General features: G+C 41.3%; 1 protein-coding gene across 3 annotated transcripts in view; it reads right to left on the reverse strand.

Moving 5' to 3' along the window:
* The window catches only part of TSNARE1 (t-SNARE domain containing 1), a 287,962-nt gene that overhangs the window by 67,717 nt on the left and 197,696 nt on the right, over positions 1-22,549 (reverse strand). For 2 of the 3 annotated variants that reach the window (XM_078153782.1, XM_020995260.2), the window contains exon 9: positions 18,356-18,523. In XM_078153782.1, the coding sequence (XP_078009908.1) occupies positions 18,356-18,523 (168 nt within the window). The remainder of the gene's footprint in view (positions 1-18,355; positions 18,524-22,549) is intronic. The other variant, XM_078153781.1, reaches the window with a different exon arrangement.

The following is a 22,549-nucleotide window of genomic DNA, read 5'->3' on the forward strand; positions in this document are numbered from 1 at the left end:
ATTTTACAACTGACTCTCTGGGCTGGGGCTTCCACAATTTCAGAGGTATAAATGCTCACACTTCAGTTGTGTCCAACTCTTTGTGACCCCATTTTGGGGGGTTTTCTTGGTAAAGACGCTGGAGTGCTTTGCTATTTCCTTTTCCGGCTTATTTTACAGATGAGGAAATTGAGGCAAACAGAGTTAAGTGACTTACCAAGAGTTACACAGCCAGCACACAGCTAACAATTAGTTTTAGTAGGAGCTGGGAGCTGGACCCAGCCACTCTCACTGCATTTGGAGTGATTGAAGGTCTATCCTTAGCTACCTTAGCTACCCACCACTTACTAGAGGAATTTCCTCATTTCTCCAGCTGCTAGGGCAATGAAGAAGGGATCCTATCTGAGAGATCTTGGGAAAGAGGAAATGATAGGTCTTGGCAAGACACTGGCCATGTGGGATGAGGGAGAGGGAGGAGTCCAGGAGATTCCTGAGGTTGACCTGGGTCTCTGGGATGCAGAACTCTCCTGATTGTGGAGTCCATGACAAACAAACTCACAAAGCCCACTGTATCTAGTGCTCATCAGACGACAACAGGCTTTGCAGCTTCTTGACATCCATCCTGCCACTGTTCCTCCCTCCCCTTTCTACCTCACTCTGTGAGAACCATAACTGGGGAGGGGGGAAGGAGAGGAATAAGCATTTAGAGAGTACCTACTTACTACCCAACACACTGTGTCCACTCATACCTCCTTCATCTTGTACTTGTGAAACTGATTTTTTAACCCCCAAATGAGACTTTATATTTATTCCTATTAATTTAATTTTATTAGATTTTAATCAATGTTTCTAGCCTATAAGGATCTTATTGAATACTAACTTTGTCATCCCAAAATATCATACATCCCTCCAATCCTTGTACCATCTGCAAATTTGATAAACATGTCCATATCAATATCTTTTTTTCCAAGCAAATGGCAGAAATATTAAATAGCTCCAGGGTGAGTGCAGATCCTTGGGACACTTCATTAAAGACTGCCTTCCAAGTTACTATTGAAATATTAATGATATTAGTCTTTGGGTCTATATCCATTCAATAAGTTTCTAATCCACCTAATGCCATGGAGAAGATAGGTCATTGGGAGTACCTGTATTTTCCCATTCTTTCCAAAAGAACAGAATGAAATGCTTTGCTAACATTTAGGTAAGCTATCTATGGCATTCCCTTGATCTACCAACCTAGTAACCCTGCCAAAAAAGGAAAACAGTTTACTTTATCATCATCTGGTTTTGATGGAGCCATGCTGGCTTTCCGTGTTTGCTGATTGCTTTTCTAGAATGATCTCTAACCATCCCTTTACTAAAATGCTGTAGATTTTTGCTCAGAATTTTAAGTTAAAGCTTTTGATCCATAAATCATAAACTTTATTCCCTTCTTCTCAAAGTTTAATTAAATGTATTTGGAATTTGTTGAATGACTGGGCCCAAAGAATAATTAGGACATCTGCCCTTATCCCCCTCTCCCTCCTGGGAGAAAGAGGGTGTGAGTCGAGGAATCAAAGGAAAAAACCAGAGGAGAACTAAAGATGTGTAGAATGTTAGAACTGGAAGGAACCCTACAGTTTATTAAATCCAAATGTCCAGTTTCATAAGAGAGGTGAAGTGGCTTGCTGGTCCCAAGTCCAGTTAGTGGCCAAGCTAGGATTAAAACCCAAGTGGTGGCAGCATAGTGTAATAGGTTAAGAAACCTGGATTTGGGGTAAAGATGGCCTGCTACTAACTACCTCTGAGACCTTGGGCAAGTAACTGCCTTGCCCTGGGCCTCAATTTCTTGCTCTGTAAAAATAGATTTAGGAGTGGAGAACCTGCAGCCTCAAGGCCACATTTGGCCCTCTAAATCCTCAAGTACAGCCCTTTTGATTGAATACAAACTTGACAGAAGAAATCCCAAGGACTGTTTGGATTCGGTCAAAGGGCCACACTGGAGGACCGAGAGGGCCTCGAGGCTGCAGATTCCCCACCCCTGGACTGGATGATGGTTAAAGGTCTCTTCCACTTCTAAGCCCTGTGATTATTTGGGTCACCTCTCTTCAAGCCTAGTGTACAGAATGGGCCACTGGATAATAATAATAAATAAAAAATCTGCCTCACCATTCCCTGGATAATCAAGCACTCACTCTAACTGAATACAGATATGCCATTATCCCTATGGCCCGATTTACAACATCTGCTACTCAGCTCTAAGTATAGCCAGCCATCCCTGATTTCTAAGTGGGTTGAGAATGTGGCGGGCTCTAACTCCCTCTTCTATCCTAATCATTGGTGGTGACCAGGATTCTTATGTAAATTTCATATACCCCTAGCTAGTGGGTACTTGTCTAGGCCTGATTCAGAGCAAGAGCAGCCATCAGGCTCCAGGCTGACCATCCCCACAGACCAATCGATGATCGTTTAATTTTACAGCCAAAGCCTCTTAAGATACCGAGGACATAAAAGAGCTATTAGGAATGTGTTCAGCAGGGGTCCACAGGGAGTAGAGAGGCCTGAGGCGAAAGGTCCAGTTTTCCTTGCAGAGAAAAGCTGTCATTTAGTTCCCAGCTAAAAGTACACAGGCACCAAGGGAAGACTAGACAAGATGTCCTAGCTTCCACCCCTCTCCCTAGAGAGCCTTGCCTCTTACCTCCGTCTTTACTCATTCATTGTCTGGAAAATCTTGCTATCCTGACTTTGCCTACTGAATTTCTATCTACCTCTGAAAGTCTAATTCAAATGTCACCTCCCCCAGGAAGCTGTCCCTAATCCCCAGTCGGTAATTATCTTCTCCTCTTGTCCTCACATAACACTCATTTTATTAACTCTCTAATGCTCTTATGTAATATTTTTATCATCATCAAAGTAACAGAGGATTTTAGATTTAGAACTGGAAGGGACTTCAGTGACCATTAAGTCTTAACATGTACATTTAAAAAAAAAAGAAAGAAAACTGAGGCAGAGAGATGGTAAGTGACTCGCCCAGAATCACAAAGCAAGTGAGTATCCAAGGCACGATTTGAACCCAAAGCTTGCTGACTCCAAGTCCTCTACACTACATCATGTCGCCTCTCCTCCTCTTTGGTAATGTTTTCTTGTCTTATTGGAAGGGGAGTTTCGTAAACCAGCATGGGACGGTGGAAAGAACAGTGGATATGGAGTGAGGAGAGACCTGGGCTTGAAGCTTTCTAATGCTCACTGTCAGGAAAGGAAGGTAGTGTAGCAGATGGAGCACTGGGCCTGGAGTTGGGAAAATTAATCTTCCTGAGTTCAGATCCAGCCTCAGACACTTACTAGCTGTGTGTGACCCTGGGCAAGTCACTTAAATCTGCCTCAGTTTCCTCATCTGTAAAATAAGTTGGAGAAGGAAATGGCAAACCACTCCAATAGATTTGCAAAGAAAACCCCAAAAAGGGTCACAAAGAGTCAGACATAACTGGACAATTGATGCTTACTGTCAGTGAGACTATGGGCAAATTTCTTCACTACTCTAAGTCTCAGTTTCCTCATTTGTAAAATGACAATACCAACAGCTGCAGTTCCAACCTCATAGATTTATTCTGAATTATGAAATGATATATGAAAAGGATGTGATATACAAGTATAAGCTTTTAATTAAAAAAGGTAAGGACTTAGTCCTAGCGATATTTTTATCTTCCCCTCCCCCTCACCCCAATCTTCATTTACGTAGGTCCTGGTATGAATACTCATAGAATTTAGTCTAGCTGAGATATAAGGCACATACAATATTACATGATAAATGTCTTCACAGAGGTACAAACAAGGCATTACCGTGCAGAATTGGGCTGCTCTCAGTCAATCAGTAAGCATCTATTAGGCAACTACTTTACTACTATTTTTAGTGGTAATCAAGCATAGTGCCTGGCACTGTGTTAAGCATTGGGGATACAAAAAAAAGGCAGTCCCTGCTCTGAAGGAGCTCACAGTCTAATGGTGAAGATGACACGCAAACAAGATAGATGCAAGACAAACTGGAAATAATCCACAGAGGGAAGGCATGAGCACCAGGAGGGATCAGGAGAGGCTTTTTGGAGATTTTAGCTGAAACCTGCAGGAAGCCAGGGAAGCCAGGAGGCCAAGAACCCCAGAGAGAACACTCCAGGCATGGGGGACAGCCAGAGACCACGCCCAGAATCCTCACTGACAAGGACAGTCAGGGAAGATTTCCTGAAAGAAGCTGCATTGGGGTTGGGATTTAAAGGATGGGCAGAAATTCAACAGCAGAAAAGGGGGAGGGAAGTCATTCCAGGCAAAAAAAGAACAGCATGAATGAAGACATGGAGGCATGAGCAGAGGGCTGAGGCAGGAGAGGGAAGATGAAGGCCATGCTGGCTTGCTGAGGGTCTTGAGGGAAGGCAGAGAAGTTTTAAACCTAATCCTAGAGAAAAAAGGGATTCACTGAAGGCTTTTGAGCATGGGGTGCCTAAGAAAGATTAGCGTGGCATTATTTAAAAGGAATAGCAAGTTGTACAAAACAGATTGCCATTTCATGTATAATCATCTTTTTTTTCCTATTCTACTATGTTTATAGAAATGCTTGTTTCATTTTTAAGTTCAGAATAAAATATACATACATATATAAATTTTTTTTAAAATTTTTTAAAGAGAAAGATTAGTGTGGCAGTAAGGATACCACTGATATCTCTAGGATGGAGAAGCTGAAATGATTTCAGCTTCCCCACCTTGAAATCATGCTCTCTCTGGACTTATGAGATGCAATAATAATGACCAATATTTTTATAATCTCCTAAATTTGGCAAAGTGCTTCACATATATGATTTCATTTGAACCCCCAATGACCTTGTGGGACAGGCACAAGAGGTATTATGATCACTATTTAACATATGGAGAAATTAGGCCTTGGTGAGGGTAGGTGACCTGCCCATGGTCACAAGGCCAGCAAGTGCACAGGCTAGTTTTGAACCCAGGTCTTCCTAATTCCAGATCCAACGTTTTCTCTACTAGAGCACCTGGCCTCATAGAATCTCAGAGACCCTGTTTTCCCCAAAGGTTTTCCCTAGGAGACAGGCAGCCTTGGAAATAGAATTTCTATTTCCTAAGTATAGAGAAAAAAGATTATTTTATTAATGCCAAAGTGTACATGGAAAGATATAACACAGATCCTATCCACAAGGAGCTTTCAACCTAATTGAGAGTGGGAGAGGGGGGAGAACATATACATAAATAACTCTGATATGAAGGTTAGTGAGATAAAGGCAAAGGAGGGATCCGGGCAAAATGCAATGGGAGGTGAGTCAGAAGAGACCGCTCCTGGCTGGCAGGATCAGGGAAGCCCTTTTATGTCCCAGACTGGTTCTCTTGCAGGCATGCCAAGAAAAGGTATGTATAAGCTATACGGTTATGTCACTCTTTTCCTCAAAAATCTTCGGGGGCTCCCCACTCAAAAAAAGTATAAATGTTTAACTTGGGCATCCAATGGCTCTCTATTATCTCTAGGATAATACACAAATGCCTCAGTCTTTCAGAATCTGTTCCTAGATTATCTTTTTTTTCTTCAACATAAATTTATTTATTTTTAGTTTTCAACATTTACTTCCACAAGATTTTGAGTTTCAAATTTTCACCCCATCTTCCCCTCCCCCACCCCAAGATGGCATGCATTCTGAATACCCTTCCCCTAGTCTGCCCTCTTCTATCTCTCCCCCTCTTCTCTTATCCCTTCCCCTTCTATTTTCCTGTAGGGCAGGATAGACTTCTGTACCCATTTCCTGTATTTCTTATTTCCCAGTTGCATGTGAAAACTTTTTTTTAAACATGTTTTTTAAAACTTTGGTTCCAAATTTTCTCCCTTCCTCCCTCCCCACCCACCCTCATTGAAAAGGCAAGCAACTCAATATAGGTTATACATGTGCAGTTATGCAAAACACTTCCATAGTAGACATGTTGTGAAAAACTAACTCTATTTCCCTTAATCCTATCCTGCCCTCCCATTTATTCTATTCTTTCTTTTGACCCTGTCCCTCCTCAGAAGTATTTGCTTCTGATTACCCCTTTCCCAATCTGCTCCTCTCTATCATCCCCCTGCTCTCTTGTCCCCTTCTCCCCCTATTTTCCTGTAGGGTAAGACAGATTTCCATACCCAATTGAATGTGTATGTTATTCCCTCCTTAAGCCAAATCCTATGAGAATAAGATTCACTCATTCCCTCTCACCTTCCCCCATTTCCCCTCCACTGTAAGAGCCTTTTCTTTTCTGTTTTTTTTTTGAGATAATTTACCCTGTTCTACCTCTCCCTTTCTTCTTCTGCTAGTATAATCTCTCTCATCCCTTAATTTTATTCTCCAGATATGACCCCTTAATCTTCAACTCACCCTGTGCCCTCTATCTATACCTACTATCTATCTATCTATATACTACATATAATTTTTTCCCCTCATACCCTAATACTGACAAAGGTCTCATGAGTTATAAATATCATCTTTCCATGCAGGAATGTAAACAGTTCAACCTTAATAAGTCTCTTATGATTTCTCTTTCCTGTTTACCTCTTCATGTTCCACTTGAGTCTTGTATTTGAAAGTCAAATTTTCTATTCAGCTCTGGTCTTTTCATCAAGAATGCTTGAAAGTCCTCTATTTCACTGAATGACCATTTTTTCCCCTGAAGGATTATACTCAGTTTTGCTGGGTAGGTGATTCTTGGTTGTAATCCTATCTCCTTTGCCCTCTGGAATATTATATTCCATGCCCTGTGGTCCTTTAATGTAGAAGCTGCTAAATCTTGTGTTATCCTGATTGTGTTTCCACAATACTTGAATTGTTTCTTTCTGGCAGCTTGTAATATTTTCTCCTTGACCTGGGAACTCTGGAATTTGGCTACAATATTCCTAGGAGTTTTCCTTTGGGGATCTCTTTCAGGAGGAGATCTGTGGATTCTTTCAATTTCTATTTTGCCCTCTGGTTCTAAAATATCAGGGCAGTTTTCCTTGATAATTTCTTGAAAGATGATGTCTAGGCTCTTTTTTTGATCATGGCTTTCAGATAGTCCAATAATTTTTAAATTCTCTCTCCTGGATCTATTTTCCAGGTCAATTGTTTTTCCAATGAGATATTTCACATTGTTTTCTAATTTTTCATTCTTTTGGATTTGTTTTACTCATAAAGTCACTAGCTTCCAATTGCTCTATTCTAATTTTTAAGGAAGTATTTTCTTCAGTAATCTTTTGGACTTCCTTTTCCATTTGGCCAATTTTGCTTTTTAGGGCATTCTTCTCCTCATTGGCTTTTTGGACCTCTTTTGCCATTTGGGTTAGGCTATTTTTTAAGGTGTTATTTTCTTCAGTATTTTTTTGGGTCTCCTTTAGCAAGCTGTTGACTTGTTTTTCATGATTTTCTTGCATCACTCTCATTTCTCTTCCCAGTTTCTCCTCTATTTCTCTTACTTGCTTCTCAAAATCCTTTTTGAGCTCTTCCAAGGCCTGGAACCAATTCATATTTTTCTTGGAGGCTTTGAATGTAGGAGCTTTGACTTTGTTGTCTTCTTCTGGTTGTATGTTTTGATCTTCTTTTTCACCAAAGTAAGATAATATAGTCTGACTCTTTTTGTACTGCTTGCTCATGATCCCAGCCAATTACTTGAGTTTTAAACTCTTTGTTAAGGTAAGAGTCTGCTTCCAATGTGGACAATGTACTGTCCCAAGCTTTGGGGGTTTATACAGCTGTTTTCAGAGATACTTGTAGGGACCTGTAAATTTTCAATTCTTGCAAGGTGGTATGATAAGGGGTGAAGTGTTTACTCCTTTCCTGGCCTGTGCTCTGGTCTATTAGTGACCATAAGCACTCCTGTCTGTCCTGGAACTGTGAAGAAGGTTTCCTCTTCACTGCCACTACAAGCTCCACCACTCCAGCACTACTCCTTGCCCCAGGACCACCGCCCAGAACTGTGACCCAGATCCAAGAGATTCCTGCCTCAGCACTGGCAAAGAGATCCCTGCAATCCCCCTCTGATCAGCCACTGGATTCCCCCCTCAGTCTGTGGGCCGGAAGCTCAGAACTCAGCCACCACCCTGGTGCCTGTGCTCTGTACTCTGTGCTCTGGAGCTGGCTCTGACCGAGCTCCTCTCTCACTGCAAAAACAGACTTTTCCCACTGACCTTCTAAGTTGTCTTTGGTGTTTGTGGGTTGAGAGGTCTGGAAGCCGCCACAGCTGCCCGAGATTCAGTCCTCTGAGGCCTGCTCCAGGTTCACTGCAGCCTGCCTGCCCATGCCACACGGTGCTCCTCTCCCTACCCAGCGCGATATACCTTTCTGGTCAACCATCCAGGTTGTCTTGGGCTGGAAATTTGCTTCACTCTGTCTTTTTGTGGGTTCTTCTGCTTTAGAATTTATTTAAAACCATTTTTTATAGGTATTTGGAGGGGTTTGGGGGACAGCTCAAGCAAGTCACTGCTTTCACTCTGCCATCTTGGCTCTGCCTCCCCTAAATTATCTTTTAGACTGATTTCACATTCTAGTCAAACTGGCCTCCTGGTCGTTCCCTGTATAAGACATTCAATCTCCCACTTCCAGATCTTTGTACAGGCTGCCCCCACCCCCTCCATGCCTGAAAGCCTCCTCTTCCTCATCTCCGAGGCCTCATGGTTCCTAGTTCCCTTCAAGACTCAGCACAAATTCCAATTTCTATTGGAGGACTTTCCTGACTACCCCAGTTGTTAAGTCTTCTCTGTGCCTTCCAAATGACATATTTATTCATCTAGGTAGATGTTCTGTCTTCCCTACCTTCCATCCAGGACTGCTCTGCATCTCCCACCCTAGAAAAGGCAGAAACACAGTGCAGAGGATGAAGAAAGGACTTAATAAAAATTTATGGGGCTGAAAAGAAAACCAAGTCTCCCAAAATCTGTGTTCAAGCTGCTTTAATTTCCCCCTCCCCTTCCCTAGGGTTTGCAGCTCTCTGAAGGGCTATCAGGTAATATTAGATACCATGAGAAGGAAGGAAGGAAAGAGGATGGAAGGAAGGAAGGAAGGAAAAAAGGAAGGAAGGAAGGAAGGAAGGAAGGAAGGAAGGAAGGAAGGAAGGAAGGATGGAAGGAAGGGAGGGAGGAAGGAAGGAAGGGAGGGAGGAAGGAAGGAAGGGAGGGAGGAAGGAAGGGAGGGAGGGAGGGAAGAAGGAAGGGGGGAGAGGGAGAGAGAGACAGAGAGAGAGAGAGAGAGAAAGAGAGAGAGAAGGGGGAAGGGAAAGGAATAAGCATTTATATAGTACTTACTATATTCCAGGCACCATGCTAAGCATTTTGCAAATATTATCTCATTTGATCTTCACAATACCACTTTGAGGTATTATTTCCATTTTGTAGTTAAGGAAGCTGAGGCCAACAGAGGTTAATTGACTTGCCCAAAGTCACACAGATAGTATCTGAAGTTAGATTCAAACTCAGGCCTTCTTGACTTCAGGCCTAAATAGATATATTGACAGTCAGACAGACAGATAGATGATAGAGATAGAGGACAGGTAAGTGGGTACACATGTATATGCATCTATTTCTTACCCCTATACCACACTGTAAGCTACATGAGAGTATGAGGTACTTAACAAATGTTTCTTGAATTAAATTGTATTGCATCTTATTTAGTATTTAAAATCCAGGCTCTAAGCCCTGAGTAGGCTGCTCTTCCTAATTGTTAATTGCTTTGACCCCCTACTACCATCTGGATACTCCCAACTCTTAACCCATATATGACTTTTAACAAAAGCTACCAAGGCCCTGGGGCAGGCTCTCATAGGACGAGCACAGACCTCCCATCTCTTCCTTCCATTGCTTGAAAACTTTGTCATATAGACAGTGACTTCATCTCATCAGAGGCCCCCAGATACTCTCTTCCTATTCCCTTACTTATCTTGGCTTTCAACTTCCCAGGATCTACTTTCTTCCATTATTTCCAAACAAATATCACCCCTAGGGCAACAGACAAACATGTGTTTGGGGGCATAAGTGGGCAAGAACATATGCAAACGATGAGGATTTTCAAAAAGAACAAACAAACAATGTCATCTAGGGACCGTGTAACTGAAGAGAAGAGGGGCTTTTCATGTGGCAGGGGTAGGTGGACAGAGTGTACCACTAGGACTCTCATTGCGTCAGGAGGGAGTGAGGAAGGTCACTATCATGTTGGGTGGGCCCTGGTGGAAAACTGATGTGAGGACCCAGACAAGAGTCACCAAGGTTGGCAGACAAGGATGGGTCGGACTCTGTATCACTGGAGAGGCCTTCCAAACTGAAGAGACTGCAGATATTTTTGAGCATCTGAGGGTATTTCTGGTCTAAAGATCATTCTCCTTAGAGAAAACAGGCACAAAATAAACTTGAGTTACTATACTACCTGTTATTATGGCCATCTCTTTCCTTGTGTTATTTGTTATCATCCCACTGACCACAAATACTGCTTCTAGCATTCTTTTAATAACAACAACAATAACAACAATAACTAACACTTACAGAGCATCTTTTATGTACCAGGCAGAGTGCTAAGTCCTTTACTATTATAATTTAATTTGATCTGCACAACAACCCTGGGAGGTAGCTGCTATTACCATTCCCACTTCACACATGAGGAAACTGAGGCAAACACAGGTTAAGTGACATGCCGAGGGTCACACAGCTAGTAAATGTCTGAGGTCGGATTTGAATTTAGGTTTTCCTGACTCCAGGCCTGGGCATTCTATCTACTGCACCTCCTCTTCTCCCATGTGTTGTTTTTAAATCCCCTTTTTTTGTTGTCTTTCACTTCTTCACCAGTTTCAGCTCTTACTGGCATTCTTATAGGAAAATGTATGCTTTTGTATTCATCCTCCTTTATCTATTTTTGTTTCTATATTTTGTACAAATATTTTAAAAATAAAAGTTAGTCAAGCATTCCCTATGCATACGCTTTGGGCTCTTTGGACAACTCTCCTTGTTCTTCCTCGTGGAAAGTGTTTCTCTTCGTGTCTTTGAATTTCACTCTTTACAGTGTCTCTTCTTCTATAGAAATGTAGGCGAAGAATCATATTCATCCTTTCTTTGTACCCTTTAAAATAAGCCTTTTCCAAATCTAGGATGCTTATAATACTATGGTTGGTTGTCTTCTCCTATACCACAAATCCTAAGATAGAGTAGTCATTTCCCCTCTTCCCCCTCAAGGTTCTAATTACTTCTACATCAGGAACCTTCTTTTCCTTGTAGGTGGGGATTCTCCACAAAGTCTTACTCTGAAGCCTCATCATGGCATGGAGGCGTCCCTAAATTCTTGAAAGATATGCCAGCAAAGCACAGGCTCTGATAAATTCTGCCATACTGGAAAGATTTATCACCAGTAGGCTGGCCATTTGCTGATGAATTCTTTGGCTATAACAACTCATGAAACAAGGAAAATTATAAAATATATATCAGGTATGGGTAGAACCATTTTACCTTTGTGTTTGATGGTGGCAGAGTGGCAAAAAGGGGTCCAAAGGGCTCCAAGAATCATGGAATCTTTAGATTTCATGTAAATTCTAACTTACTTATTGGTATGTGACATTCTTATTCAGTGATCAAAGAATAGATATGCTCCTAGAGGAACTGAATCATATCAGTTTTGCTATAAACAAAATCAAAAAAGAGAAGGAAGTTGAAACTACATGGAATCATGAATGGCTCACAGGTAATTAAAGGAGTTGGTATTACTGTGCACCTAGAAGCAACAAGAAAAACATCACTTTATGGTACCTTTGGTCCACTTGTATGTCTCCTGGCAAGTATGTACCAAATGAAAGTAACTGTATTATGCAATAATATCTGTTGCAGAAGACAGAGACAGAGAATATCTGTGAACAACTCAGTAAGATCCTTCACATCAAGGCAACTTATATGCTGATGCTCAGTGATCTCAATACAAAAACAAGAAGAGGTAAAGGTGCTGAGAAATATATTAGAAATCATGAATCAGAAATTTGAGAGGTTAAAGACTTGTAGACTGCTGATATTTCATTAATGTTTTCTTGAGAGAAGAACTGAAAAGAATTGGGCACTGAATAATGTCATGAAAAAAATGAAATTGATGATACTTTAACAGCTAGGAAACAACTTATTACTGAAGTTGGAGTTACTCCTGAACCAGCTGTCTGTGAACAGTCAAATCACAAAGGACAAAACAAGAACACCTCTAGGAGAAAGAATAAAAATGAGAAAAATGATATGACATTCAATTAAAGCAACCCCATAATGACCTATTTAAACAAGGTATTCATGACAAAAAATGGATAGGAATGGAAGAAGTGACTTAGACATAGACTACAATAACGTCGTACAGAAGTTTAACCGATATATATCAACTGACATATAAAGCACCTAAAAACAACCTTATTTAGGAAACATTTTGACTTACTTGCCAAGTGAAGAGACACAGTTGCCAGGGAAAGACCAGTTTGGAACATAAATTCATTTGTAAACTGATTTGTAAAATGGAAGACAATGGAATACTATGAGCAGTATCACCTTAAAAACAAAAAGAGCAGTACATAGTAAAATCATTTTTTAAAAAGCATGGCAAAAGTCCCAACTAAGCAAAGTCACCATGAGGTCACTTATAGTTGAAGATGGAAAGGAAACAACAAAAGGAAGCAAAATATTAAAAATCTGCAACTATTTTTAAAATAAACTGTTTTATCAGAAAGGATAATGGAGCTACCATAGTTATACTGCAACATCACAGACCCAGATGTGCTTAGAGGGGAGGTGGAAATAACACTTAAGAGAAAGAAGATGAGAAAACAATTGGATTAAACCAAGTCTACATTAGAGACAACTTATGAAATATGTGAAGGATGACAAATTACTTTAGACACTGGAAAAAATGAAAACAAAAACAAAAACCTAAGATCTTATTAAAAACTAATCAAACAAAAAGAAACTATGAGAATATATGAAAGATATAAGGCTAGAGATAACTGGCATAAAGCTTGTGTATACCACTGGCATTTTCATCACATCAGGAGAAAGTGAGGATGGTCTCCAACACACTGGAGTAGGTCTCACCTTGGGCAGCTAGGTAGCAAAATGGATAAAGCACTGGGCCTGCAGTCAGGAAGGCCTGAGTTCAAATCTAACCTCAGACATTTTCTAGCTATGGGCAAGTCAACCTCTGTTTGTCTTAGCTTTCTCAACTATAAAATGTGGATAATATACCCACTTCCCAGGCAGGGATGGTTTGAGGACCAAACGTGATCATATTTGTAAAGTGCTTAGCACAGTGCTTGGCCATACAGCAGGTGATTAATAAATGCTTGGTTCTTTCCTGTGGTGTGCATTTTGGAAGATATGGACAAGAGTAGTTTAGAATGGTCAGGCAGGGATGGCTTGTGATCTGTACCATTGAAGCGCATATATAGTTACATCACTGAGACCTAGATTCATTGGAATATTTTGAAGCTAAGGTGAAACTTAGGCCCAGAAGAGCAGTTTCTCTTGTTGGACTCTCTATCTCTTGAAGGATGAAATTATCATGAAGCCAACCAAGCACGCATCGGCTGCTCTCTTTCTGGCAGAAAGAGCTCTAGCAGATGTCCCAATAAGTGAAGCTCTCCACGACTCGGATATTACGTCTCTGTGTCAAACTGGAGATGTTTCCCAAGCCCTTTATGTACTTCCTCCTTTTGTCCATGTGGTCATTTGTATACTCCGAAGGCAATATCACAACTGCTTCTTCCTCCACGGATCATTCAAATGTTCTCAGAACAACAAAATTTAAGAGCCAGAAGGAATCATAGCAGCCAATCCATACTCAAAAGAATTGTCTCCTAAGGTTTCCAAAGAGAAGCCAAAACCTCCTGGAGCACAATGGATAGAGCACCTGACCTGGAGTTGGGAAGACCCGAGTTCAAATCCAGCTGCAGATACTTCCTAGCTATGTGACTCTGGCATGCCCTTTCACCTCTGTCTGCCCTAAGTTTCCTCAACTGTAAATTGGGTACCATAATAGCACCTACTTCCAAGGGTTGTTGTGAAGATCAACTGTACAACATTCAGCACAGTGCCTGGCATATAGTTGTTGTTTGTCCTTAATACTCAATGATGTCACGACGTTGGGGGACAAGGTACAGTGTGTTCGACTGTGGCTGATCAGACCAATACAACCTCAGAAGGCTCTACTACAGGTCAGGCACAAATAACCCATTTGAACATTTGGAGTAGAGATGTTTCTAGATTTGTGCATGTCACATTTCTTTTGAGCTACTGCAATTCTGTCTTGCTCACAGACTACATCTTCTCTGATGTGAGCATACCATGCTGGGTGGGCCTGTGCCAGTGTCTCCCATGCCTCACAATCAATACTGAAGGTCTTCAAAGAGACCTTGAGAGTGTTCCTGTATCGCTTCTTCTGACCTCCATGTGAACACTTGCCTTGTGTGAGTTCTCCATAAAACAGTCCATTAGGTAACTGTACATTTGGCATTCAGGCTACATCACCAGGCCATCAGAGTTGTCTCTACAGTACAGTTTGAATGCTTGGCAGTTCAGCTCAAGAAAGAACCTCAGTGTCTGGTACCTTATCTTGCCAGGTGATATTCTGAATCTTCCTAAGGCAATTCAAATAGAAGCAATTCAATTTTCTGGCATGGAGCTGGTATACTGTCCAGGTTTCACAGGCATACAACAATGAGGTCAGCACAATGGCTCTGTAAACTTTCAGTCTGGTAGGCAATCTAATGCAACTTCTCTCCCACACTTTCCTTCTGAGCCTCCCAAACACTGAGCTAGCTCTGGCAACGAGTGCACCAACTTCATCATCTATGTATACATTCCTGTAAAGCATACTGCCAAGGCAAGTGAATTTATCCAAAATTTTTCCATTTGCTGTAACCAATGGTTTTATGTATGGATGATACAGTGCTGGCTGTTGAAAAACCTCTGTTTTCTTGACAAGCAAAAACACTGATGAGGTTGTATTGGATAAGGTGAAATTCAATAAGTATAAATGTAAACTCTTACACTTGGATTAAAAGAAAAATCAACCTCAGAGGTACAATATGGGGAAAGTTGTGATTAGACAGAAAGCTCAGATTTGCTTGTCTGAAAAAGATCTTGGGATTTTAGCGGATTGAAATTTCAGGCCAAAATTAGCACAAACAGCAGTGATTTTTTTTTCCTGAAATCAAGCCTAAAAATCTTAGAAACGTCCAGCCACTACTCTTGGATCTGTCCTCTGGGGTCAAAGAAAACAAGATAATCTCCTTTTTTCACATGATAGTCCTCCAAATATTAGAGCACAGTCATCATCTCCACCATGAATCTTATGTTCTTTAGGTTTAAGAGCTTCATTTCTCTCAATTGATCCTCACATGACATGCTCTTACGGCCTTTCCCATCCTACTCAGACATTCTCTAGTTGATCAATGTCCTAAAGTATGACACCAAGAACTGAACATGATAGTCCAGATATGGATGGATTAGGGCAGAGTTCTGATGGCCTATCACCTTACTCATGGAAGCCAAACCTCTCACAATGCAGCCCAAGACCACACCAGCTTATCTGGCTACCACGGATATTCCTGACACATTGCCTAGCACATAGTAGCACTTAATAAATGTTTACTGAATGGAACTGAATGAAATTTCAATCCACTAAAATCCCAAGATCTTTTTCAGACAAGCAAATCTGAATCTTCCTGTGAGGATGATTTCTTTTTTGAATCCAAGTGTAAGACTTCACATTTATCCTTATTTAATTTCACCTTATCCAATTCAGCCTTATCAATGTTTTTGCTTGTCAAGATCTTTTTGGCTCCTCATTGTCTTCCAGTGTGTATGGATCCATCCAATCTTTGTGTGATCTGTTAATATGAAGCTTCCTAGATTTTCTCATAGGAGCACATCTCCTTAGTATACAAAACAACTCCATTCCCAAAGTCATTTTCCAGCCATGTGTCCATCAAACTAAATTTCAGTGATTATGTGTGATTGTCAAATTTTCCTCCTTGCATCAAGGTCTATACTTTATTTACTTTCCTTGTTACTGATACTTCATACATATGCATGGAGAAATCGTTGACCATTGATTTTCTGACTGGTTCCTTTTTAAAATTTTATCTCCTATGAATTTCTGAACATCTCTCCTGTTATTTTTCTTCTTATTGTGTAACTGTTCTCTATGGTCTCTAACTTGGAGTGTACACACACACACACACACACACACACACACACACACACACACACACAAAGTTTTTTCCTTCCTCCTACTTTTTTTGTTTAAAGCTCTTTTCATTAGATTTGTTAAAGATGGAGAAAAGACTTTTTCAACATCCCTTGTTAGGTCACTCTACCCCTTGCCAAGAGTTTGCCATTCCTAGATTTTCATCACATTTTCAAACCTCATTCTCAGACATAATATTCTTAACTTTTGGCTATTTGCTCCCCAAATCTGCCTTTTTCTTCACCAGAACCAGTGCCAACAAACTCATAACCCTAAGTTTAAATTTGTTGCTCTGCTATTCACCTGCTCTGTGATCTTGGGTAAAGAAACTTCTTGAGCCTCAGTTTTCTCATTTGTAAAACTAGGATATTACCATGGCACATATTACCTCCCAGAGATGTGAAGAAAGTACTATGCAAACTATAAAGTGCTATTAGATACAGATAAAGGGGGGCTATTTTTTTCAGTCTCTCTTGTTCTCTTTACCCATAGTTATATAGGTGAATATATAACTATATACGTACTATATAGATATACACTAACTCCATCTTGCTGTCATTGTCCTTCTCTTTCTCTCTTTATTTCTCTCTCACCTTCCCTCTCTTTCTCTTCATGTACACATATGTATGCATATATACATATATGTGTATGTATGTGTGAATGATATGTAATGAGAGTGCAAAGTTACACAATAGATGGCCAGCCTAAATGCTTCACCGGTATCTATGAGAAATTGAGAAAACTGTATTAAGAGGAAGGGCTGTAATGTGTTGTGTAGATCTCCTATGGCCGAGGTAAAGTTGGATAAAGCCTACACCAAAGAAAGACTGAAGGGGCCACCATCTGTACCAGTAAAGGATCCAACATGGTATGCTTATACACACCTATATTCACACACACACACACACACACACACACACACACACACACACACTTTTCCTTCAGGTGTCATTTCATTTTAGTGGTATGGTCTGTATTCTGGGAAATCCAATTCAGTTGACAGGGTACAAGTAATCAGACATCATCATCATCATCATCATCATCATCATCATCATCATCATCACCATAATTATATGTGTATGTATATATAACATACATATACATATATACACACACACATATATATACACACATACACACATACACACACACATACACACACACACACACACACACACACATACACAAATCACTTACTAGGTGCCAGGCACTGTGCTAACTGCTTTACAATTATTATCTCATTTGATCCTCACAACAACCTGGGAGGTAGGTGTTATTATCATCCCCATTTTACAGATGAAGAAACTGAGGCAAATAGATACTAACTGACTTCTTCCCCAGGATCTCACAATTAGTGTCTCAGGTCACATTTGAACTCAGCTCTTACTGACTCCAGGTTTGGCACTATCCAATGGGACAGACATGTAAAAGGAATATAATAATAATAACTTGAGAGAGGGGGAGGAGGAGGCTACCAAGCTTCTGAAACCTTTCAAAGTATCTGGTCGTCCGGACCTACATAATCAAACATTCCTGAGTCACCCATAAATGCAAGGACCTGACTTTGGTGCTATGGAGGAGACAAAGATGGCCACATACCTCTTATAGCTCCTCCTTCCCCAGCCCCAGGCTATGGTGTCATCCACCTTCTTTTCCAAAACAAAACTTGTTGATATTTGTATCAGATGCCACTTCTCACGTCCTTGTTTTAGCCCAGAGGTTAGACAGAAATTAAAAAAAATATATATCCAATTTTAACTGACCTGGAATGGGTAATGCTGCCTATTACTCAGTCTATGTGAGTGCTGGCTAATGGTCTCTTTGACTTATGTTATCCCCTTTCTCTCCCCAAACATGACAGAGAGAGCCCCATCCTACTGTATTATTATATGTACCCACAAAAGAAGACTTCATCCTCAAAAGATGCTTCATTTCAGCATGACTTCATGATATTCCAACAAGCAAAATACTCAGGGCTGATTTACAACTATGAGAAAAATTGAGGTACAGAGCAGATATGACTTACTCCAGTTTCTCAAGAAGCCAGTGACAGAGACAGGACCAGAACCAAGACATCTTGGGACAGTGGCTCGGCAGCCCCCAAGATGGGAGCATCTCCCCTGCACTTACTTAAAAGGACAATAAACCTGGCTCACCTCGTTCTGCTGACCAGCTTCCTCCCGATGCCTGAGGGTGTCCAGGTCCTCATCAGCAATCTCTGGGAGCAGGGCCTGTTCCTGGCTCTGCCACATACTGTCACCCCCATTAAAGATCTTCTCATCAGCCAGGTCTGCAAATGGGGTTCTGGAACTCTGCTGCTGCTGCTGAGAAGGGAGATGGGGATCAGAGTGGGGTTTAGGGATTCATTCTGGGCTCAGGGTTCTGACAGTCAGGGATCTCCACAAACATTCACTGATTTGTAGACTGGAGGAACAAGTGAAAGGACCAATTGGATTATGGAACAGAGCAGTTAATGACTTTTGAATAGAACACAGAACATCAGTGTTGGAAGTGTCTTAAAACACAGAATGTCAACATCAGAACAGACTTAAAATATAGACTATAAAACACAGAACATCAGTAATGGAAGGAACTTAGAGCATAGAATGTCTGAGCTGGAGGGGTCTTTGCAACCAAGAACACAGAACTTTGGCTGGGCCAAAGCTGACTTTAGAACAAAGAACACAGAATACCTGAGCTAAATGGTACTATAAACATTGTAAAATGATAGACCCTATGGGAAATCTTAGAATAAAGAAAACAGAATATCAACTGGAAGGAGTCTTAGAATATAAGAGAGCTGGAAGAGACTTTAGGAAACAGAAAAGAGGTCAGATCTGGAAGAGAATCTAGAAAATAGAATATAAAATTTTAGACATTAGAACATAGGTTATAGGATAAAAGATCCTGAAAGGATTATAGAACGTGACATAAAATGTTAGGGATGGAAAGGGTCTTAGAATAGAATGTCAAAACTGTAAGGGAACTTTTAACCAAAAACATAAATTGTCAGAACTACAAGTACATCAAAACACAGGCCATCATGTCTGCTGAGGTTTAGAACACAGAACTCGTGACTTCTGTGCTGGATGTACTTTAGGACACAGACTATTGAGAGCTGGTTGGGGGAGGCTTGGAACAAAGAATGAAGAATGTTAGTCAGAAGAAGCCTCAGGATTGCATCATGATGACCACCACGCCAACATCATTATAGCTGACATTTCTCTAGCCCTTTTAGATTAAGAAAGAGTACTTTCCTCACAATCACCCTTTGAGATACGTCAGGTATGGGTTATTACCATCATTTTATAGATGGGAAGGCAAATTCACCATTTGTTCAAAACTCATTCAGAGATTTTGTGACTTTCCAAGGTCACACAGATAGTGGCACAGCCAGGTTGTTGTTTAGTCATTCGGTCACGTACGACTCTGTGACCCCATACGGGGTTTTCTTGGCAAAGATGCTATTGTGGTTTGCATTTCCTTCTCCAGTGGATTAGGCAAACAGAGCTTAAAGTGACTTGCCCAAGGTTACAGAGCTAGTGAGTGTCTAAGGCCAAATTTGAACTTAGGCCTTCCTGATTCCGGTGGAGTGAAGCAGAGCACCAGATCTGGAGTCAGGAAGACTCCTCTTCCTGAGCTCAAATCCAGCCTCAGACACTTACTAGCTGTGTGACCCCGGGCAAGTCACTTAACCCTGTTTGCCTCAGTTTCCTCATCTGTAAAATGAGCTAGAGAAGGAAATGGAAAACTGTTCCAGTATCTTTGCCAAGAAAACCCCATACAGGGTCAAGAATAGTCAGACACGACTGAAAAAACAAGTAAATAACAACTTCCTGACTCCAGGCCCACAGCTCTACCAACTGAGCCATCTAGCTGCCTCAGAGTCAAGACACCAGTCTATGTCTCTAGACTCCAGACTTGATACACACAACATAAAATATTAGAGCTGGATGAGCCCTTAAATACCACCTAGCCCAACAACTTCATTTTACAAAGGGAATGGAGTACTAGAGGGAGGCAGGGATTTGTCCAGGGTCACACAAATAAAGTCAGAGCGAGGACTCAGAGTCTTAAGCAAGCCAGGGTTACTTTCCCTATCGGGCAGAAGCTGAGACTTAGAGAAGGCAAGGGACGGGTTCAAGTAAGTTTTTAAAGGAGCCCAAGACTAGAACTCAGGGCCCTTGACTCCCATCAGCAAAGGTGGAAAAGTCTAGACTTAAGTGAATAGGGTATCATACTTCAATATCTCATTACAGAGATAAACCTAAATGATGAATTTCCCAGCAGATACATCCTGGCTATAGGAGTCTTCCAGACATGGATTTTTTTTATGTTTTGGGATATGTATGAGTGAGGAAGGGGTGGGGCAGAGCTGTCGGTGTTGAGAACAGGGATGGAGGATGTGGATGAAGACCTAAGCAGCTACCAGTGTCTGATGTTGGCAGGGGTAATGAAGAAGGGAAAAGGTTTCCTGTGTGCCTGTGGTGTTAGAAGGTTAGCTTTTAAACCCCTAGCCCAAAACCACCTAGCCCGTACCTACCTTTTCAGCGTCATTGGATATTCCTCTTCCTTTACTCTGGGATCCTGCCAAACTGGCCTTTCTCTCACTGATGATACTGTCTCCCTCCTTTGCACCTTCGCTTGTTGTCCCCCATGGCTGGAATGCACCCCCTCATTACCTCTGCCTCACACAGTGCCTCTCCTCCTCTCAGATGAAGGTCAGGCACCATCCTCTTCATTAAGCTTTTCCTGATCCCCAACCGCCAAGCTAATTTCAAGTGCCCTCACTCCCAAACTACCTTGTATTGAATTACTTTGGGTGTTATTTATTACCTTTATGCTGCATTTATTTTTATGTACTTATTGTCTCCATCATTAGAATGTAAACTCCTTGTGAACAGTGATTATTTCATCCTTTGTAATTGTATCCCCAGTGCTTAGGATAGGGACTGGCACATCACTGTTGATTGATTGATTAGACTGGTGCTTAAATGATGCAGCAACAGGGTAGCAAGGAACCAAATCACACTGAAATTCTAGCTAAATCCAGAGGACATCCCCTCTTCACAGTAACAGCAACATGATTTTTAAGGTGAAATATGATAGGGCAGAAAAAGGCCTGGACTAAAAGTCAGGAAACTTCTGATTGGGTATGAATCCTTGGCGCTACCAGCAACTCCCCGTGAGAGCCTTAGCAAATCTCTTTTCTTATCTGAGCCTCAATCTCCCCATCTGTAAAATGAAAGGGTGGGATTAGATAAATTCTAAGGTTTTCTCCAACTCTGCCATTTATTTTTATGTCAGCCTAGCTCTGATATGCTATAGCCTAGCTATTAAGAAAGGTCTTTTTCAGCTGTAAGAATCTATAATTTGATGAGCTGGGTCAGGTAAGCGGGTTTAAGGACTCTGCCCTGCCTAACCTGGATGGGGGAGAGGGGTCCTAAGTTTGGCCAAGTCTAAGGGCCTCTGGGAAGCAACCTCTTTGCATCCATCACCAGGATGTCTCCGTAAGGGGTTGGGACTGGACAGGCTAGAGATGGAGCTGCTGACAATGATATGAAAGGAATGAATCATGCTGAGCAGCAAGGGAGGTCAGGACTCAGCCTATCCCTGGCAGAACCAACTCTCTACAGATCCCAACCCCATTTTTGAGATCTTGTACTGTCTTCTCACCCCTCTCTCTCATCTTCTCAGGGTCCCATGACCTCTAACTTCTGGGATTTAATGCTCTCCAACCAAACACACCAGAGGGAGCATGAAAGGCCACAGATGATACCAAAGCTCTCATTACTACTAACTTATGACCCTGCCTAATTCTTTGGGTTCCCACTGCTTCCAGCAGTTAATAGTGATGCACAGCACACAAGACATCCCCTCGGAGATTTTTTTGCTGTTCAGTCATTTCAGTCACGTCCTATTCTTTGTAACCCCATTTTTGGAGTTTTCTTGGAAAGATACAGAAGTGGTTTGCCATTTCTTTCTCCAGCTCATTTTACAGATGAGAAAACTGAGGCAAACAGGGTTAAGGGACTTGTCCAGGATCACACAGCGAGGAAGTGTTTGAGGCCATATTTGAACTCAGGTCCTCCTGATTCCAAGTCCAGCACTCTATCTACTGTGCCACCAAGCTGCCATAAGACAATTACTAGATATAACTATAAAGCAAAAAGATACTTCCAGAGTCTAAACCCTGGGATACTGAGGGAAGGAAGAAATGGGACCTGAGTTGGATCCCAACAGATTATTATTAAGTACCTAGATAAAGAAAAGGATTCAGGGGAGTCCAGGATGAGGAAATTTCATTTAGCAAGAACATTAAGGCAGGAAAGTACAAGGTTTATCTGGGT

Source organism: Phascolarctos cinereus, unplaced genomic scaffold (genome assembly GCF_003287225.1).
Source record: "Phascolarctos cinereus isolate Bilbo 61053 unplaced genomic scaffold, phaCin_HiC Scaffold_4;HRSCAF=312, whole genome shotgun sequence".
NCBI lineage: Eukaryota > Metazoa > Chordata > Mammalia > Diprotodontia > Phascolarctidae > Phascolarctos > Phascolarctos cinereus.